Source organism: Canis aureus, chromosome 14 (assembly GCF_053574225.1).
Source record: "Canis aureus isolate CA01 chromosome 14, VMU_Caureus_v.1.0, whole genome shotgun sequence".
Classification (NCBI taxonomy): domain Eukaryota; kingdom Metazoa; phylum Chordata; class Mammalia; order Carnivora; family Canidae; genus Canis; species Canis aureus.
This window is the reverse complement of record NC_135624.1, coordinates 6,838,779-6,860,491: the sequence shown is the minus strand read 5'-3', so window position 1 is coordinate 6,860,491 and position 21,713 is coordinate 6,838,779. Positions and strand designations below refer to the sequence as shown.

General features: G+C 37.0%; 1 protein-coding gene across 6 annotated transcripts in view; it reads left to right on the top strand.

The window, feature by feature from the left end:
* Positions 1–21,713, top strand: part of RRM2B (ribonucleotide reductase regulatory TP53 inducible subunit M2B) — a 64,103-nt gene that overhangs the window by 4,579 nt on the left and 37,811 nt on the right. For all 6 annotated transcript variants that reach the window (XR_013351455.1, XM_077846833.1, XM_077846832.1 and 3 more), the window contains exons 2-6: positions 4,250–4,405; positions 7,734–7,850; positions 8,593–8,726; positions 9,442–9,536; positions 16,123–16,256. Coding sequence is in view for 5 of the 6 variants with exons in the window: in XM_077846833.1 (XP_077702959.1) it covers positions 4,250–4,405; positions 7,734–7,850; positions 8,593–8,726; positions 9,442–9,536; positions 16,123–16,256 (636 nt within the window). In the remaining variant the exon portion in view is untranslated. The remainder of the gene's footprint in view (positions 1–4,249; positions 4,406–7,733; positions 7,851–8,592; positions 8,727–9,441; positions 9,537–16,122; positions 16,257–21,713) is intronic.

Genomic DNA, 21,713 nt, shown 5'->3' with positions numbered 1-21,713 from the left:
ACCATTTGCACCCCTGAGATCAATACCATGGTTGCTACCAAAATCTATGTTTTGTTTTTTTTTTTTCCTTTTCCAGCTCATCCTGGATAGATAGCCAATGAATCCTCCTGATGCCACCCCTATACATGATAATTCATATTCAGAAACTCTCTATTACTATCCAGAAGAATGCTTTTCAAACAGCCCTACAGTGAATACCAGTACCTGGGGGTTAGGGGCACGTAGTTAGAGTTGGAGTATGAGCCTCTCAATCCCCCAGATGTTTGAAAATATTTGGCCCGCAGAATTAATTCCTAACTAACCTCTTACCCTGATTGATATCCAGAGTGTGGATTCTTCACAGAATTCTTCTCTGTTTTGTCTGTTGACAGAAATGGCTTTAGCCAAATCAAATCACTTCTGCCTTTGCTTTTGATTGTCCTATATCCACCTCGGTCACTTTTAATCCCAGCTGGTTCCTCTTCTTCCACCTGCCCTTTCAAATGTCAGCATTTTCTCGGCTGCATCCTCAGCTGTGCTGTTTCTCTATATTTTCTCCCTGGATAACCCCTTTGGTGACTAATAGTGGGATGGATGGCCACCATTCATCTGCTGTAGTGTTATATTTTTAGCTGCCTACTGGATATCTTCAAACTGATCGAATTATGTTTTTTATTGACCAAGTTGAACTTTTAAAGACTGTTGTGTTTGTAACTATTGTTGTTGTAGCTGGGGTTGGTGGGGGAGTTCATTCAAATCAAGCTTTTATTAAACATCTAATATGAGATGCAAAAGTTTTTGTCTGATTTATTCAGTTATTCTCCAGATGCTGAGTACTTTGTGTCTTTACTTCTTGCTGTGATCATCCAGTTGTTGGACATCTCAAGGACACCTTCAACTCTTCTTTATTCCATTCTCCAAAATCCAAATTTTTTAGCAAGAATGATTAATTCTACTTCTGAATCTGAATCTCTCTCTCTCTCTCTCTCTTTTTTTCTGAATATCTCTTAAAGCAGCTTTCTTTTGTGTTTCTACATCTGGTACCCTGGTACAGGCAAGATTTGGGTAGGATAATGATCTTTTCATTGTTCTCTCCCCCTGTAATTTCTAATCTGACCACATTTCTAGATAAGTGATTTTTTTAAATTTTTTTTTTTTTTTTTTTTTTGTGATAGTCACAGAGAGAGAGAGAGAATGAGGCAGAGACACAGGCAGAGGGAGAAGCAGGCTCCATGCACCAGGAGCCCGACGTGGGATTCGATCCTGGGTCTCCAGGATCGCGCCCTGGGCCAAAGGCAGGCGCCAAACCGCTGCGCCACCCAGGGATCCCTTGATAAGTGATTTTTTAAAAAAGATTTATTTACTTATTTGACAGAGAGAGTGGTGGGGAGGGAGAGAGACTGAAGGAGAAAACCTTTAAGCAGACTCCCCGCTGAGCAACAACAGAGCTTGAGGCGAGGCTTGATCCCATGACCCTGAGATCATGACTCAAGATGAAACCAAGAGTCAGCTGCTTAACTGACTGAGCCACCTAGATGCCCCTTAGTTCACTTCTGAAAAACACATACAAATGGTTACAGGGTTTATTGTTGTTTTGTTTTCTTTTTAACTACCTTTCTCTAAATCTTATGCAGTCTTCAATTAAGCAGAGATGGCTAGAAAAACTTTTATCTGAGGTCATCCAGAAAAAAAGAAAGAAAGAAAAAAAAAAAAAAAGAAAGATGGCAGCCTGGAAACACAAGGATTGGTGGCTTTCTGTGTATTTTGGAATATATCTGTTATTTTTTTTACCACTATTTTAACAGCTTAACACATTTCATAGTGAGATCTTAATCTAGCATTTGTGACATTAGAGGGACTGCAGAGTTCTTCAGAACACATTTGGATAGTCTCTGATTGCTTTCTGGTTTCTTCTTCCATTGTCCCCCACATATGGTAAAGTCCAAACTTAGAAAGTTACTTCCAATTCTTTAAAACTATCATATGACATCATGTCTTTTTTTCCACGTTGTTTTCTCTTCTAAAATATGAGTTGTTAGCTCAGGTCCATAGAGGATATTCTAGAGATCCTAGAGCTTTGGGATGTGTGGTCCTCCTGATATTGATTAAAATGTGTGTGGATTTTTAAAGACATCATGAAAATAAGCAATATATCATCTTTAGCTCAATTTAGACTCTTGCATAATGCTCTGCTAATCCAACTTCTTAACAACGTACATATTATCAGAACGGAACAGGAGGAATGTTACATAGAAAAATGACTTTCATTCTAACTGAAAGATGCTAGTCTTCAGCAGTTTCATAGATAGTGACATTGATAAGTTATTTAATCAGCATTTAAAAACTCCCTTCAGGGCCAGGGTGCTTGGTACCAAAGAGTTACTGCATATGATGGTTCACATAGCAAATACAGTGAAGGTAAGGAGTTCCAGCTCTGAATGTACCCCAGGGACAAAATATATAAAGGCAACACAAACAAAAAACTTGACAGCTTCTATTTTAAAAATTTGCTCAAATATTTGGGGAAATGAATGTCAACTACATGCCAGGTCATATGTCAGGTTCTAGGGGTTCCACAAAAGTAAAGTTACCTTTTACTCTCAAGAAGCATAGTTTGGAGGGGACTCTAAATGGATAACAAGGAATTAAATTGCAGTGAGTTGTGTACTATGTAAGGTATGCAGTGAGTTATGTGTTTAATCCAGGCCTTTAGGGTGATGGGAACAAGGGAGATATGGGAGTACTTAGCAAAGGCTTGATTTGATTGATGGTTATCTCACTGATGTATTGTGGTCATATGTTAAATTCAAAAGGTATCCAGTAGCCCAAGCACAGGATAAAGAGAAATTAGCCGCCCATTCACTTACTTAGCTAACGTTTATTGATGTTATGTTTGGGAATGCCATAATAAATAAAAAGTAGTTGCTACTCTCCAGGGCTCAAGTTCTTTATCTGGGGAGGCCTACACCTTCAAATAAGTAGTTACAAAATAAGACAGTCTCTCTACTATGATGACAGTATGTGTGCAGTGTGCAAGCCCTACCTGGATCTGTATAGCCTCAGGCTTTGATTTTGATTTTGAGTCTTTTTCTCATCTTGCCTTGCCTTAGCGCACTTGCTTTGGAGAGGTGTGGTTGGTGGAAGCAATGATAAGGATGAAGAAATGTGATTGGCCTGACACTGGAGAGAGACACCATCAGTTTGAGTTAGGCGTCCAGATTTTAAATATATGCCAATTTTTAGCCTAATTGTATATACTTTGTGTATACATTTATTTATACATTTTTAGCCTAATTGTATATACTTTGTGTATATTCATTCTTATGCAAGGTATAACTCTTCTGATAGTTCTGATATATGTATATGTATACATACATATCTGGCCCTGTCCCCTTTTGGAATGCTATCATTTCCAAGTCATGTATATATAAGTATGTGCTTCTCACTGGATTCTACAAAGCTTTGAGCCAGTCCACAGTGAGACCATCTGTAGTAATGCTAACAAGTAAATAGTAATAGCAGATTGGTATATGGGAAAGTTCAGATGAACAAAGGTTGCTAAATTGTTGGTAAGGAGTTTTCAGGTAAGTTTTACAATAGTTCAGATTAGAAAGAATTAAAATAGGAAAGTAGGGGTGCCTGGGTGGCTCAGTCAGTTAAGCATCTGCAAGGCAGATGGGCTTAAGTCATGATCCCAGGGGTCCTGGGGTCAGGCACCCTGCTCAGTGGGAAGTCTGCGTCTCCCTCTCCCTCTCATCCTTCCCCCTGCTGGTGCTATCTTAAATTAATAAATTTAAAAATCTCTTAAAAATAAATAAAGAAGTTTATAATAGTAGCCTATTCATACCAGCATCTGATCTCTGAAAAAAGGCACTGAAGGGACATTTTATACACAAACTTAGAAATTTGCCCACCATAACATTTATGGATTTAGTTTTGTGCTTATCTTAAAATACCAATAATGACAATTTTGCTGCATGCTTATTATGCACCAGGCTCCATTTAAAGCACTTTTAATCATCAAGTTTAACCTACAGAGTAAGGGTCATTTTACTGATAAGGGTAAACCAAAGCTCAGAGAAGCAACTTTCTGTGGTTACACGACTAACCAAACACTATTAACCAGGTTCCAGATAATAGTAAAGGATTCAACCCAGGCAGATGGGCTCCTCAACCTGTGCTGTCTCTCAAATTACCCCCAGTATGTGTTTAGATATGAATAACGAGGGCATGTCTACACAAAATGGATGTTTGTACTTTATTTTCAAAGAGGTTATCTTCAGATACCAATGAAAATGAAGTGAAATCAGATGAAGAGCCACTCCTACGAAAGAGTTCTCGCCGATTTGTCATCTTTCCAATTCAATACCCTGATATTTGGAAAATGTATAAACAGGCACAGGCATCTTTCTGGACTGCAGAAGAGGTAAGTGGCATCACCTTTGCCAGCAGGCACACCCCATAGTAGTGTTCATATCTTCTGTCATGTGACATTGAAAAATGTTAACTTATATTGTAAGATACATATAACTGAATAAAATCAGTTATATACAATAGTATCTGAAATTACTGAAATTAAATACAGTGTTCTCCAATGTTTTATGTGTAGACTGCTGTCTATAAACACGTTTCCCGCTGCAAAAATGGCTTCTCAGTCTGCCAGGTTTTTACTTCCAATGTATTTTAGAACATTTTCTATTTTTAAATAGCCTTTTGATTTCCTATGACCAAATAAGATTAGTTTTTACTTATGGCCAGCAGAATAAATAAAATTGTGCTATGGCCAAAAAATGAGAGTGAAAGCCCTAGGGACCCTGCTTTTCAATGACTTACCTGATTATGCAGAAAGAGCTGTGGGAGAGAATTTGCCTGCTCAGGCAGTGCACTCTCTTCTAAGCTGCCAGCCAGAGCTCCTCCTAGGCTACCCTGTCCTCAGTCACATCCAGTCTGGCACTGCTGCCTCAGCAGCCGGGACTGTTGTAGTATGCTGTATGTTAGGTCAGCATTTTCCATCTAGACAATGATTTGAACACAATAAATGAGGAAATACCTGCTGGTTTGGTAAAGACAGTTGGTCATGTAAGTGGTTGCTCTGTAGTCTAATTGAACACATAGTCATTGTCTTCATCTTTCTCTGTGTGTATGTGTTCACTTATCTAGATACATAGATAAATGAATAGATCTATTTAGATAGTTATATTTGGATCTCCCTATTTTTCAGAAGATTGTTTTCATACACGTAAGCACACACTGTTGAGAATGCAGACTCTGGAGCCAGAATGCCTAGGTACAAAATCTGACTCTACCACTTACTAGCTATGAAACTGGAAAAATTGCTTAACCTCTCTGTGTATCCTCATTGGAAAATTGAGCTAATAATACCTGGCTAACTGGGTTATTATAAGGATTACTGAGATGAATCTCATGAATAGAATTAATGAGATGAAGTTCATGAATGAGAATAATGAGATGTTTAGAATGTCACATGGCATTTAGTAAGCACTAAATAAATATAAGCTATTTCACACAGAATGAAGGAGAGTTATAGTAGAAATCAGAAGACACCAACTTTTGAAGCTTTGATTACACTAATTTTACCCATTTATCCACTTATGTTATATTGGTAACATCTTTGTTATACTTAGTTAACAAAAAGCAAAAAATCCAAAACAAAGTAAAAACTCAGTATTTTCTAATTGGGTCATACTGCTTGACACACCTGACTATTTTTAACTGTGGTTTTTAGGATGTGTTTTTTTAGATATGGTTAACAGAATAAATGGAGTACACAGGTGGCTTTTTCATTCATCATGTTAAAAAGCTACTTGTGATACTTGGGCTTCTTAAAATTCATTTGTAAAGTACTTGCATCTTTTAGCAAATGTAATACATGTTGTATTATAACTAAAAAACACTGATTTAAAAAATTAAAATACAAAGGTGGTACATATTTTGTTTATACATTTTATTTTATTAATTTTATTTTTTAAAAAGATTTTATTTATTTATCCATGAGAGACAGACAGAGAAAGAGAGAGAGAGAGAGAGAGAGGTAGAGACACAGGCACAGGGAGAAGCAGGCTCCATGCAAAGAGCCTGACGTGGAACTTGATCCCAGGACTCTGGGATCACGCCCTGAGCCGAGGGCAGATGCTCAACCTCTGAGCTACCTAGGCATCCCTGTTTACACATTTTAAAAGGAAATGAAACACATATAGTTCCATGTATTTTTCCTTTAAACAAATTATGTCAACCTTAGACTTCATTGTTTTATCTGTGGTGTAGCTTTATTTCTAAATATGACCAATTATCAGAAACCTTGATTCAGAAGAAAAAGGTCTAGGATTTTGTGTTTTTCTTTTAAAGCTGCCAGACAATTCTAATAACTAGTAGTTTGGAATCAATATTTAGAAAGTAGAATTGAGAATTTATTTAGAGGAGAAAAAGCTGAGTAGGAATGTTTACATTTTAAGAATGGGAGATGACCAATGTAATATAAATGAAATTTATAAGGCTTTTTGAAGTGAATGGTTGACAAGGTAAGTTTAATATTTAGGAATGAGTATATTATAGTATAAAATTTCATATCAGGAGTATAATATATAAAAACTAGGAAGGTGTCTGTCAGTTAATCCTGATTGAGCTCTTAAGAGAATAAGACCTGATATTTAGTTTACATGTTTTAAAAGATATATACAAGTATGCCCCCCAACTCCATTGTATTGCCAACACTTTTTTTTTTTTTTTTTAAGATTGATTGATTTATTCAAGAGAGCAGAGTTGGAGAGGGACAGAGGGAGAGGGAGCAGGAGAGGGAGAATCTCAAGCAGACCTTCCACTGAGCATGGAGCTTGATGTGGGGTTCGATCTTATCACCCTGAGATTATGACCAGAGCTGAAGTCAGATGCCCAACTGACTTGACCACCCAGAGGCCCCCCCCCCCCATTTTCAAAAATATTTCTATTTCCAGAGAAAGCCATACCTGTAAATTGCTTTATAACCTAGGTTGTTACATTCCAGATACTACTTTCTGGGTATAAAAGTAGATTAGCTGGCAATACAATAGCAGCTACTATTGCTTAACAGGTAGCTAATTTAACACTACAGTAAATTATATGTCATGGTAAAGCAATGGCTGCTGAAAGTCACTAGTTTATTCTGCCTCAATTAGCCAGAATATAGAGCCCTTCATAATACTTTTATTGTATTGTGTTCTTTTGTAATAGTCTTAGTCAATTTGGGTTGCTATAGTAATACCTTAGACTGGATGGTTTACATACAACAGAATTTTATTTCTCACATTTCTAGAGGCTGGGAATTCCAAGATCAAGTCTCTAACAGGTTTGGTATCTGGTGAGGTCCCAGTTCCTGGTTCAGAGATATCTGCTTATACTTTGCGTTCTCACATGGCAGAAGGGATGAGGAAGCTCTCTGACAGCTCTTTTATAAGGGCACTAATCCCATTCATGAGGGCTCCACCCTCATGACCTAATAACTTTCCAAAGACTGCACCTCCAAATACCATCACACTGGGCATTAGTTTCAAATATGTGAATGGGGTGTGGGGGCGGGGGAGGACATGAACATTCAGTCTATAACAGTTATGTTAACTTTTTTTTCCTTTTCTTCCTTTTTCATTTCATTACTGCTAATGAGATGGCCATCCCCAACGTTGAGATAGAAGTTAGTTTTCCAAACACTTTAAGAAGAATTAAACACCAAGTTGAAATTTTTGAAAATCTTTTTATTTCAGGTTGACTTATCAAAGGATCTCCCTCACTGGAACAAGCTTAAATCAGATGAGAAGTATTTTATCTCTCACATATTAGCCTTTTTTGCAGCCAGTGATGGAATTGTGAATGAAAATTTGGTAAGATTTTTGTTTTATTTCTGTTCTCATTCAGCAGCTAAATGGTGATAATGGCAGTAAGACAAGTAGACTAAGCCTGAAAAACGACTTCTAAGAAATGAACTAGATAGAGTTTAACTTTCAGAGGTGTTTTTCTGATGAAGTGTCAAAGAAAAGGATAGATTTCTCCCATTTGACCAGCAAAATATCATGAAATCAAACATATTGTACCAATCAAAACTTAAAATGCGTAGACATGATTTCAATTTTTACCCTTAGGTAGTAATCTTAATAGAGAGCTTGCACATTAAAAACCCTTCTGGAGCTCTGTAATAAGGCACTGTACTCTGGCTCCCCATTTTTAAACTTGTATCATGGTTGGCCAGGAGGCTTACCTTCTTGTTAAAGAGAATTAGATAGAAGGGGCTTCAATCGATCTGTCTGCTTTTGGGGAAAATAAAGACCTAAGGTCAATTTTACAATGCAAAGTAATTATTTTTGATAGCCATTCTAAAATACTTGGCTTTATAGGAAGTATCTCCACCTATCAGGTCAATTAATTTAATTGCTTGAGAATACATTAGGCAACTAATTTATTGTAAAAGGTTAATAGATAATACTGCTTAAAATAACCTATAAATTCTGTCTAACCTATTTTTGGCATGACAGGTAATTTTTAAGTGATGATTCTGATGTCCAGATTCTGATTTGCAGTGTTTAATTAGAGCCCACAGAATTGGATATGTTTCCCTTATTTTTGTAGGTGGAGCGCTTTAGTCAGGAGGTACAGGTTCCAGAGGCTCGCTGTTTCTATGGCTTTCAAATTCTCATCGAGAATGTCCACTCAGAGATGTACAGTTTGCTAATAGACACTTACATCAGAGATCCCAAGAAAAGGTATTACCACTGGGATTTTATTTACAGAGGCTTGTGCTATTGCTTATGTTAAGAGCAGAATTTACTCCAAAACCAAATGTCAGGGAAAAATTATTCAAATGCTTTTTATTGTTTAATAATGTGTTGGGTTAAAAAACTTGTATAGAACCAGTTCATCTTTGGGTATTATAGCTTTAAAAACTGCACATTCTTTTTAGAAATTGAATACTGACTTTATTTCTTTAAATATTTTACTTAAATTCACCTTGCCAACATATAGTATAACACCCAGTGCTCATCCCATCAAGTGGCCTTCTGGGTGCCCATCACCCAGTTACCCCACCTTCCCCTCCACCTCCCCTTCTGCAACCCTTTGTTTCCCAGAGTTAGGAGTCTCTCATGGTTTGTCTTCTGCTCTCATGGTTTGTCTTCTGTCTTTTCCCCACTCATTTTCTCTCCTTTTCCTTATAATCCCTTCCATTATTTCTATATTCCACATATGAGTGAAACCACATATGAATATTAACTTTAGTCAATTTTGTGTCAGACCAGATCCAAATCGCTAATTTGAATTTTAGTTTCATTTCTTAACTTTGTGGGCATGCAAAATATAGAAAAACGACAGATCCGGTAGCATATCATAGAGTTGCAGTTATTATTGATGATTAAACTAATGAAAATTTATTCCAATTAAGAAAAATGAATAACTTTGCCATTAATCCTTTGGTTTTTACAGGGAATTTTTATTTAATGCAATTGAAACAATGCCATATGTTAAGAAAAAAGCAGATTGGGCCTTACGATGGATAGAAGATAGAAAATCTACTTTTGGTAAGTAGCTGTAATTTAAAAATGATCAAACTTGCCTCAGTTGACATAACACTTTTTATGTGGTGTGACTATCAGGTACTAATCAGAGTCCCAGAATAGAAAAGGATACGAAGGTCTCTGTATCCACTTTTTAGAATCATTATTCCTAATGCTTAGGAACCAGTGATAAAATCATATAAAGTTGTTATCTATTTTATTTAATAAGTTGAAAGTTGAAAGGTTAAGGTATTAGTACATAAGTAGAGGTAAAGAGAAGTCATATAGAATCTGACAAAAATATTGTAGCAATCATAATTTGTCTCTGCTTTCATAAATATTTAAGAGAGTTAAAGCAAGTCAAAATCATATTTTTTTCAGGGAACAAATATGTAGTTTCTGGAAAACTATACATATTACTTGCTCAATAAATATTTAATTTAAAATATTCAGATACTCCATTTATCTAGCTCTAAGTACCTCTCATTCTTATCTATTTCATAATTAGTCATCTTTACTTTCTGGTTTTATTCATTATGGAGGAAGCAAGTCTCAAAATTTTTGGTTTCAGGACTTCTTTGTACTCTTAAAACTTATTGAGGACTCTCCTGTTGGTGTGGTTTACTGGTTACTTCCATATTATAAATTAAAACCAGGAAAGTTAAAATATTTATGAATGCATTTAAAAATAGCAGTAATAACCCATTATATTTTATTATTAATAGCATGTATTTATGAAAAAACACTATTTCCCTCCTCCCCCAAATTTTGCAAACCTTTTAAATGTTTGACTTAATAGAAGACAACTGGATTGAATCTCCTTCCACATTAAATTGTTGCAGAATATTGATGTAGTTTATCGTATAGTTATGAAGAAAATCCAGTCTTAATCAGATGTGTAGTTAGAAAAGGGAAGGCTATTTTACCAGGCTCCTCAGATTATTGTGGATATGTCATGTAGTATCTGGAAATCACAAAGTACACTCATGTGAGAATTGTGGTTAAAAAAATAATAATGCCTTAGCATTGTTATAAAAATAGTTTTGACTCCACACACCTCCTCAGTCTGTGGATTTACAGAAACACACTGAGAACCAATGATGCACAGTAAGGTATGGGGGAAGCCTGTTACATATTAGGGAAGAAACAGATGTGTTTGCAATGCCTTCAGTTCATTTGAAGAATGAGAAAAGTGTTCATTCTCAATGTGCATAAAAATTATCTGAGAGTTTGAAGAAAAACCCTGCAGAATCCTGGTCCTCACCAGAGAGATTTAGAAGGCCTGGGGAGGACTGAGGAATCAACATTTTATACCCAGCTGATTTTCTCACAAATGGTTTGAGAAACACTGGCTGGCTTTAAAGACAAAAGTAGAGAAACATCAAGGTGTTCAATACATATTGAAAAGAGTATAGATAGATACCAATGGAAAATGATGAACAAGCTCACAGCAGGCATGTATTTCAATAACTGCCAAAGAAAGTAACCTAGAGGCATGCCTGGGTGGCTCAGGGGTTGAGCATCTCCCTTCAGCTCGGGGCATGATCCCAGAATCGGGGTTCAAGTCCCACATCTGGCTCCCTGTGAGGAGCCTGCTTCTCCTTCTGCCTGTGTCTCTGCCTCTCTCTTTGTGTCTCTCTCTCATGAATAAATAAATAAATCTTTAAAAAAAAAAAAAAAAAAGAGAAAGCAACCTAGAGAGAAAATTGAAGAGGATGGCAGTCACCATGTGACAACAGCAGAGCTCTAGGTAAATTCTCCATATTGCTTGCTCTCAAGCAAACCCATGCTGCAGATGCAGAAAAAACATTGAACAGAATTCAATATCCATTTATCATAAAAACCCAAGAAAGCAGATATGGAGGAAAAAATACCTCAGCATGATAGAGGACATGTACGACAAACTCACAGCTAACATACTCAACTGTGAAGAGCTGAAAGCCTTTCCTCAAGATCAGGAGCAAGACAAGGATGCCCACTCTTGCCATTTTTATTCAACATAGTATTAGAAGTCCTAGCTGGAGCAATTAGGCAAGAAAAAAAAAAAAGGCATCCAAATAGGAAAGGAATAAGTAAAACTCACTATTTGCAGATGACATGCTATATATAGAAAATCCTAAAGACTCCATTAAAAAAAACTATTAGAACTAATAAACAGGTTCAGTGAAGTTGCAAGATACAAAATTAGTATACAGAAATATCTTGTTTCTATATGATAATAATGAGCTATCAGAGAAATTAAACAATCCCATTTACAGTTGCATCAACAAGAATAAAATATTTAGGAATAAGTTTAACCAAGGAGATGAAAGACCTGTATATTGAAAACTCTAAGATATTAGTAAAAGAAATTAAAGACACAAATAAATGGAAAGATATTCCATGCTCACAGATTGAAAGAATCAATATTGCTAAAATAAAATGTCCATTATACCAAAAACAATCTACAGATTAAATGCAATCCCTATCAAAATTCCAATGGTATTTTTCAAGAAAATAGAACAAATAATACTAAAATTTATATGGAACCACAAAAAAATCCCAAATAGGCAAACATCTTGAGAAAGAATAAAGCTGGAGGCATAATGCTCCCTGATTTCAAACTATCTTACAAAGATATTATAATCAAACCATTATTGTATTGGTATAAAAAACAGATCAATGGAACAGAATAGACAGCCCATAAGTAAACCCATGCATATATGTTCAATTAATTTATGACAAAGGAGCCAACAATATACAATGGGGAAAACACAGTCCTCTCAATAAATGGTATTGAGAAAAATGGACAACTGCAAGCAAAAGAATGAGACTGAATTGCTATCTTACACCACACACAAAAATTAACTCAAAACAGATTAAAGATTTGAATGTATGGCCCAAAACCATAAAACTTCTGGGTATTTATCTGAAGAAAATTAAAACATGAACTCAAAAAGATATATGCACCCCCATGTTCATTGCAGCATTATTTATAATAGCCGAGATAAGGAAACAACCTGAGTGCCCATCAATGGATGAATGGATAAAGAAAATGTAGTGGGGGGTATAATAATGGCATATTATTTAGTCATAAAAAAAAGTGAAATCTCACCATTTGCAACAACATGGATGGAGCTAGAGGGTATCATGCTAAGTGCCATAAGTCAGACAGGGTAAGACAAATACTATATGATCTCTCTTATATGTGAAAACTAAGAACAAAAAAACTAAAAACTAAAATCTAAGCTCATAGATACAATAGATTGGTGATTGTAAGAAGTGGAGCATAGGGGTTAGGAGAAATGAGTGAAAGCAGTCAAAAGGTTAAAAGAAAAAGGTCTGTATAGCTTACTTGGACAAATGTCAGCGATCAGAAAAACATATAGGCTAATGTGTAAACTTTTGGGACAAAAAAAGAATAAACATTTCCCATTACAGTTGACTCTTGAACAACGTGGGTTTGACTTATGTGGGTCCACTTATATGCAGATTTTGTTGATAAATATAGTACAGTACTGTAAATGTATTTTCTCTTTTTTCTTATGATTTTCTTTTTTTAAAACAAAATTCTGCATTTTTATAAAACTTGATTAAAAATAGTATTTCAAACTGTACAGTCACCAGAAGTACACAGTTATCAAAAATGCACACACTTTACTTGGCATCTCCAGCACCTTCAGCTTTCTGTGCCTGATCTGTTTTGGCATCTCCATTTTCTGCAGGGTTATTTCCATCCTTGCCAGAATCAGCCTTCCCCTTTTAGCTTTGGGTACTTTCTCTCCCTTCTTTACAGGGGCCTTTTTAGGCTTGGGCTCTGGCTTTGGAGGAACAAGTTTAGCAGATAACCTTGCAGATCTTCTCTGCAGCTCATCCTTCACCTTGACTTTATCTCCTTTAGCATCCCCTTCAGCCTTTCTCTTGGGCATGGTGGCGACGGCGGCGAGACGTAAGCACTGGACGCGGGGATGCAGCAGCACACAGGCTTTGGCCGGTCCTGGGGTCGTTCTCGCCTCTTCTTCACACTGCTTGGGCTCCGGGGATTTATAAAGTTTTTAGCTCTTATGATTTTCTTAATAAAAATTTCTGAGAATACAGTATATAATGCATATAAACAAAAAAAAAAAAATAGGTGTTGGCTGTTATCTATAAGGCTTCCAGTCAACAGCAGGCTATTATAGCTAAGTTTTGGGGGAGTCAAAAATTATATATGGATTTATAACTACACAAGGACTTAGCACTCTTAACTCCTTGTTGTTCAGGGGTCAACTGTACATGCAAAAAAAAAAAAAAAGCTAGAATTTCACATATTTTGTACAAGACCCTGAGAACAAATAATTGAGAGTATCATTTTAAAGAATAGGCTTTGTGGGGAGCTGGGTGGCTCAGTCTGTTAAGCATCAGACTGTTGGTTTTGACTCAAGTCATGATCTCAAGGTTGTGAGATTGAGCCCCACCTTAGGCTCTGTACTCAGTGGGGCATCTGCTGGAGACATAAATTTGTACATCACAAGAATCTTTCATTATGTAGGACCCACATAACAAAGAACTATACATTCTGAGTGAAATTATTGAAATGAAAAGTTAAAGGAAATATGGCAGAAATAAAGTTACCTCTTAAAAAAAACTGTATCGTACTTTCTCATCTCTAAAATCATAAGGCCTTCACATTCATTAAAGCTTTTAGAAGAAATATTTTGGAAGTCTTTTAAATTTACATCTACTCCTGAAATTTGTAAAGTTTACCTCTCTTAATCCTTTAATTCTTTCCAAAAAGAATTGCCTTCTATAATGATTTTTGTCCTGATTTTCATTCTATAGCATTTACATGAATGCATAGAATAGTTAAAATAAAAATGTCCTCTTATTCACAATGTTTGTGTTATAGTCTAGTTCTCTTACATTTATGTGACAATGAAGAATGCATCAATTGTAACTATCTATTATCTTACTAATAGCAAGATGAAAATACAATCTATATGTTAAAATAAGGAATCTTCATCTTAAAAAATATAGCTAGTCTAAAAAATATTTTTTTAAAAAGATTTTATTTATTTACTTGAGAAAGAGAGAGAGAGAGTACAAGTGGGGTGAGGGACAGAGGAAGAAGCAGACGCCCTGTCGAGTAGGGAGCCCGATGCGGGACTTGATCCTGTGACTACAGGGTCATGACCTGAGCCGAAGGCAGACACCCAACTGACTGCCACCCAGGTGCTCCTAAAGAGCTGTTTTTGTTTTTAAGACTCAGCAGACCATAGTGATTATTATTATATTTTGTATTTAGTACACTAAAGTGTCTTAATTCCTTCTACACAGTCAATACTCAGTAAGTACTTATTTAATTTACCTTTCTTCTGTTATTTTTTTCAAAATGACTTAAAATTGTATCTGTAAAAATGAAATGCTATAGAAGTTTTTCTGACCTTTTGGGCTTCTAATAGGCAAATATTTGATATAATCTGATTTGATTTATTTAAGATAATCAGAGAAAAGAATGAGGACAAACCAGAGCACTATTTACAGACTGCCAGAAATATTTAAGTCATCTTTCTTTTTGAAGTTTAAATATTATAATTACCTTTGTTCTGAAAGTTTTGAGTATTCTGGATCAGATTTTAGCAGCTTTCATAGAATGAATAGTAATGTTTGTCATCTGGTGCCTAGATATTTTCCACTGATTCAGTTCAGAACACATTTATCAAGCACCCACTCTGTGTTTGGTGTGACAGTACTGGGATACAAGCTATGATGTTATTGATGAAACAGACCTGTCATTTAAGCACTCCATTGCCTTTTATCCTCACAGTCTTATAAACCAAACCTTTCTCCCTAGACAGAAACATATATAAATACTTCTCCTGAGCATATGTAATGTGGTGACATTTGTTTGGGTTAGACTTATAATTAACCCCTAGAGACAGTATTACAGATATAGTTCCATTATAGACCTTTGAGGAGATGGACTTCTGCACAGTCCTTGCCTAACAGTGAGTAGTCTCTGAAATTGGGCCTGAAATTTAGCAGGAGATAGTATTTTTGCTTATGTGCTGGGTTATTTTATCCAATAGATATACTTATTATCTTAGCTGGACTTACATCTTTTTTTAAATTGTAGGTGCATGACAATGTTTTGTGAAATGTTTACTGCTAATCTGTCAGATATCTTAGGTTTCTAAAAATAAAAACCTCAGCAACCTCCCCTCCCTTAACCATAAAGAAGGAGACATTTGTCCTAAAAACTTATCTTCTACTCTCTACCCAATACACGCACACACTTATATGCATGTACTATACTCATAGGCACGTGTGGTGCGCAGATAAATCACCTCTTTCCTTTGAGTAGGAAAAGATCTCCTTTGTCCAGATACCAAGACCTATAGGAGTCCAATGTCTGACATAAAATTTGAAGTAGACATACCTACATACTTTTCTGCTGTAGTAGGTAGAGGTAGCATATTTCCTTCTCTGAAGACCCTTGGCCATGGCACTAATTTATTGATTTTGTTTCTTGGCAAAATAGTTGTGATATTGGTATAAATATATGTAAAAATATGTATTTTTTTATATGGAAGCTTGAAAATGTCTACGAGATGTGATATTTCAGAAAATAAAACTATTTTATGTCTCCCAGGGGAAAGAGTCGTGGCTTTTGCTGCTGTAGAAGGGATTTTCTTCTCTGGATCTTTTGCTGCTATATTCTGGCTAAAGAAAAGAGGTCTCATGCCTGGACTCACTTTTTCCAATGAACTCATCAGCAGAGATGAAGTAAGGAATGAAATACTCTTCTAGTGATATTTGTATTCATATTTGGTGTTCATTTATTTTTCTTTCTGCAAAATGCTGATGATGGCCCACAAATATCCTGGCAATTATAAGAAAATAGGAAGTAATTTCTTCCTTGGTTTTTAGGACATTGTATTTTTCCCCTGCCTCTTACTGTTCCTCCTGTCTCCCCTGCTCATCCTTATATATCATTAAATCCCAGGTCCCCACCTTGGCCTCTGTCCTTCACTCTACATGACCACCTGGCTGATCTTACCTGTTTCCATGGGATCAGCTACCATTTAGATGCTCGTAAACAACCCAGACTTGAGCACAGATATTCTTTCCTGAGCTCCAAATCCTTGTGTTCAAGTGCATGTTAGTTTCTCCTGGAAGGCTCCACAGAAATCTCAAACGTGTTATTTCAGAAATCAAACTTACGATCTTTCTCCCCAGATCCATTCTTCTGTTTTCCCTGTCTCATTGAGTGATGCTACTTTCTATCCAATCCAAATTTGAAATCTGGGAGTCATTTTAGATCACTTTTTTTTTTCTTTCTCATCCATATCCAGCCAGAAACTAAATCTTGTCTCCCTTTGCCTGTGATACCCTTTCCATATTCCTGCCAATTTTTTCCTGTTGATTACCTTCTCACAAGTGGCAACTCAAAACTTCCCTGACTCAGTGGGATAAAATGAACCACTCTTTCCTTTATGTATCCCTTTGAAACCAGAACCTGTCCTTTTCTTAGAGTCTGTAATGTGCGCTGCACTTCTTGCCTCTCTCTTCTGCTGGACTCTAGGCTTCCTGTGTGTGGACATCTTGTCTTATTTGTCTTCCTGTTCTCAGGGGTTAACCCATCACAGCCTTCAGTTCACATTGATTGCCTACACTAATCCTGGCCCCCCATCTTATTTCTAAGTGACCTTGTCAAGTTATTAACTTCTCCGAGCCTCAGTTTCTTCAACTATACACCTCGATAGCGTTTTGTTAAAATAAAATGAACCCGTATGTATGAAAATGCTTTTTAAGTGCCATAAAATGCTTTGTATAATTTTGTTGCTTCATGTTGTTCAATTTCTAATAATTTTTATCATAAATGTCATATGTGATGATTACAGGGAATTAAGAGAATAAAATTACTCAATCTTAACAGAGATAACCACTTTTAGTATTTCATTGTATTTCTTATTAGACAGTTTTTTACATTTAAACCTATATAGATATATGTGAACATCATGATTTTGTAATTTGAAATATTCTGCTTTTATCATATTTTTATGAGCTTAGATTTTTCTGTAGCAGACATTATGAGCATTTTTCTGTGAAATTAAGCATTTTGGGGGGAAGTAGTTTTTTTTTAAGTTTTATTAGGTACAACATTATAATGTTTCAAAGGTTTCTAGGTTTTTTATTTGCTATAATGCAAATGAATGTCTTTTGTCTATAAGCTTTATCCCAATTTCACATTATTTTCCTAAGCTAGATTTGCCTAGAAGTAGAATCACACATTATAAGGTATGAACATTTTGAAGGTCATCCATACTAATTTCCAGATTTCTTCCCAGAAATTTTATAGAAAGCTCCACTCAGCAACATATGAACATGTCTTTTCTTACCTAACCTCACCAAAATTTGGATTTACATTTTAAATATTTGCCAAATTTGATAGGGGTAATGCTTTCTCATTATTGGTTTTATTTGCATTTATTTAATTACTATTTAGATTGAACTTTTTTTCTTTTTTTTTAATTTTTTTTAAATTTATTTATGATAGTCACTCAGAGAGAGAGAGAGAGAGGCAGAGACACAGGTAGAGGGAGAAGCAGGCTCCATGCACCGGGAGCCCGACGTGGGATTCGATCCTGAGTCTCCAGGATCGCGCCCTGGGCCAAAGGCAGGCACCAAACTGCTGCACCACCCAGGGATCCCTGAACTTTTTTTTCATAATGACATTAGTCATTTGTATTTTTTTCTGTATTTACCCATTCTTGTATTTTGTCTCTATTTCTGTTGATATATATATATATATATATATATATATATATATCCCAGTGCATAGTGACTGGGAATAGTACATAGTGACATAGTGAGCTTTCAATAAGTGTTTATTGAGTTTGTTATATTTATTGTATGAATATAATATAGAATACTATTTTTGTCGTATTTATTGCAAATATTTTCCCAATTTGTCCTTTGTTCTTATAACATATAAAAACCTGATATTGTTGTGATCCACCTCCAGAGATGAGTTAAGGAATCACACATATTTTCCTCTTGAGTTTATAACATCTAACTCTGAAATATGTTTGGAATTTGTTTAGTATAAGTATAGAATTAGGTATAAATATTGTAAAGAATGTTAGAATTTAATGCGATTTTATTTCATGCAGTCTTAGGAAGTTTTTCTGGTTATCTTTGTTAAGTATTCCATCCTTCTTCATTGACTTGTGGTGTCTTCTTTATTATATAGTAAGGTTTTTTTTTTCTTTAAAGATTTTATTTATTCATGAGAGACACAGAGAGAGAGAGAGAGAGAGGCAGAAACAGAGGCAGAGGGAGAAGCAGGCTTCATTCAGGCAGCATGACATGGGACCTGATCCCGGGTCTCCAGGATCACACCCCAGGCTGAAGGTGGTGCTAAACCGCTGAGCCACCGGGACTGCCCCAGATATAGTTAAGGTTTTTAAGTGTACTAAAATCTGTTAGGGGCCATTTTTTCTTTTCATTAACCTATCAAATTTCATGTCAAAGAACTTTTTTTTTTTTTTTCTTGAGGAAGGGAAGGGACGGAGAGAGAAAGAGAGCAGAGCCTGACACAGGGCTCGATTTCACAATCCTGAGATCATGACTTAAAACCAAAAACAAAAGTGAGACGCTTAACCAACTGAGCCACCCAGGTGCCCCTAGACAGTTTTAGTTATTGTAGTTTTTTTGTTTTGATAACTAGTAGAATGAATTTCCTAACTTTCCTATTAAAACAGTTCTTAGAAGATTCTGCCCACTTATCCTTCCAGATTAATTTTTTAATTGAAATACATTTGACAGAACAGAGGGGAGGGGCAAGATGGAGGAAGAGTAGGGTCCCCAAGTCACCTGTCCCCACCAAATTACCTAGATAACCTTCAAATCATCCTGAAAATCTACGAATTTGGCCTGAGATTTAAAGAGAGAACAGCTGGAATGCTACAGTGAGAAGAGTTCACGCTTCTATCAAGGTAGGAAGACGGGAAAAGAGGAAGAAACAAAAGGCCTCCAAGGGGGAGGGGCCCCGCGAGAAGCCGGCTAAGGCCGGGGGGAGTGTCCCCAGGACAGAAAAGTTCCGTCCTGGAGAAGCAGGAGCTTCACCAATCTTCCTGGACAGAAAAGGGCTCGCAGGGAATTAGAGCAAGACCCCAGGAGGGCAGGGATGCCCTCAGGCTCCCTGGGACACTAACAGAGCAACTGCGCCCGGGGGAGAGTGCGCATGGCGGGACCCGGAGCAGCTCGGAGGGGATCGGGAGGCGGCTCCGCAGAGAGGGGGCTTCCTGGCTGCAAGCGCAAATCCAACAGCGCAGGCGTTGAGCACAGGGCGCCGGGACACAGCCCAGGATCCGGCCTCCCCCCGGGACAGGCAGAGGCCAGGAGGGCCCAGGACAGCGAGGACGCTCCTGCCCCGAGCTGAGCAGATCAGCTCCGTAGTTACTGCGGGAGCTGACTCCAGGGCTCCAGAGATGGCTGCTGCCACTGTGGTGGTTCCTCCTGGGGCCTCACGAGGTAAACAACCCCCACTGAGCCCTGCACCAGGCAGGGGCAGAGCAGCTCCCCCAAGTGCTAACACCTGAAAATCAGCACAACAGGCCTCTCCCCCAGAAGACCAGCTGGACGGACAAGTTCCAGGGGAAGTCAAGGGACTTAAAGTACACAGAATCAGAAGATACTACCCCGTGTTGGTTTTTTCTTTTTCTTTTCTTTCTTTCTTTCTTTTTTTTTTTTTTTTTGCTTGCTTTCCCTACCCTGTTTTTTCCTTTCTTTCTTTTTCTTTCTCTTTTTCTTCTCTTTTTTCTTACTTTTTTCTTTTTTCTTTTTCTCTTTTCTTTCCTTCTTTCTCTCCTCTCTTTTTCTCCTTTTCCCAATACAGCTTGTTTTTGGCCACTCTGCACTGAGCAAAATGACTAGAAGGAAAACCTCACCTCAAAAGAAAGAATCAGAAACAGTCCTCTCTCCCACAGAATTACAACATTTGGATTACAATTCAATATCAGAAAGCCAATTCAGAAGCACTATTATAAAGCTACTGGTGGCTCTAGAAAAAAGCATAAAGGACTCAAGAGACTTCATGACTGCAGAATTTAGATCCAATCAGGCAGAAATTACAAATCAATTGAATGAGATGCAATCCAAACTAGAAGTCCTAACGACGAGGGTTAACGAGGCAGAAGAACGAGTGAGTGACATAGAAGACAAGTTGATGGCAAAGAGGGAAACTGAGGAAAAAAGAGACAAACAAAAGACCATGAGGATAGATTAAGGGCAATAAATGACAGCCTGAGGAAGAAAAACCTATGTTTAATTGGAGTTCCCGAGGGTGCTGAAAGGGACAGAGGTCCAGAATATGTATTGGAACAAATCCTAGCTGAAAACTTTCCTAATCTGGGAAGGGAAACAGGCATTCAGATCCAGGAAATAGAGAGATCCCCCCAAAATCAATAAAAACCGTTCAACACCTCGACATTTAATAGTTAAGCTTGCAAATTCCAAAGATAAAGAGAAGATCCTTAAAGCAGCAAGAGACAAGAAATCCCTGACTTTTATGGGGAGGAGTATTAGGGTAACAGCAGACCTCTCCACAGAGACCTGGCAGGCCAGAAAGGGTTGGCAGGATATATTCAGGGTCCTAAATGAGAAGAACATGCAACCCTGAATACTTTATCCAGCAAGGCTCTCATTCAGAATGGAAGGAGAGATAAAGAGCTTCCAAGACAGGCAGGAACTGAAACAATATGTGACCTCCAAACTAGCTCTGCAAGAAATTTTAAGGGGGACTCTTAAAATTCCCCTTTAAGAAGAAGTCCAGTGGAACAATCCACAAAAACAAGGACTGAATAGATATCATGATGACACTAAACTCATATCTTTCAATAGTAACTCTGAATGTGAATGGGCTTAATGACCCCATCAAAAGGCTCAGGGTTTCAGACTGGATAAAAAAGCAGGACCCATCTATTTGCTGTCTACAAGAGACTCATTTTAGACAGAAGGACACCTACAGCCTGAAAATAAAAGGTTGGAGAACCATTTACCATTCGAATGGTCCTCAAAAGAAAGCAGGGGTAGCCATCCTTATATCAGATAAACTAAAATTTACCCCAAAGACTAGTGAGAGATGAAGAGGGACACTATCTCATAATTAAAGGATCTATCCAACAAGAGGACTTAACAATCCTCAATATATATGTCCCGAATGTGGGAGCTGCCAAA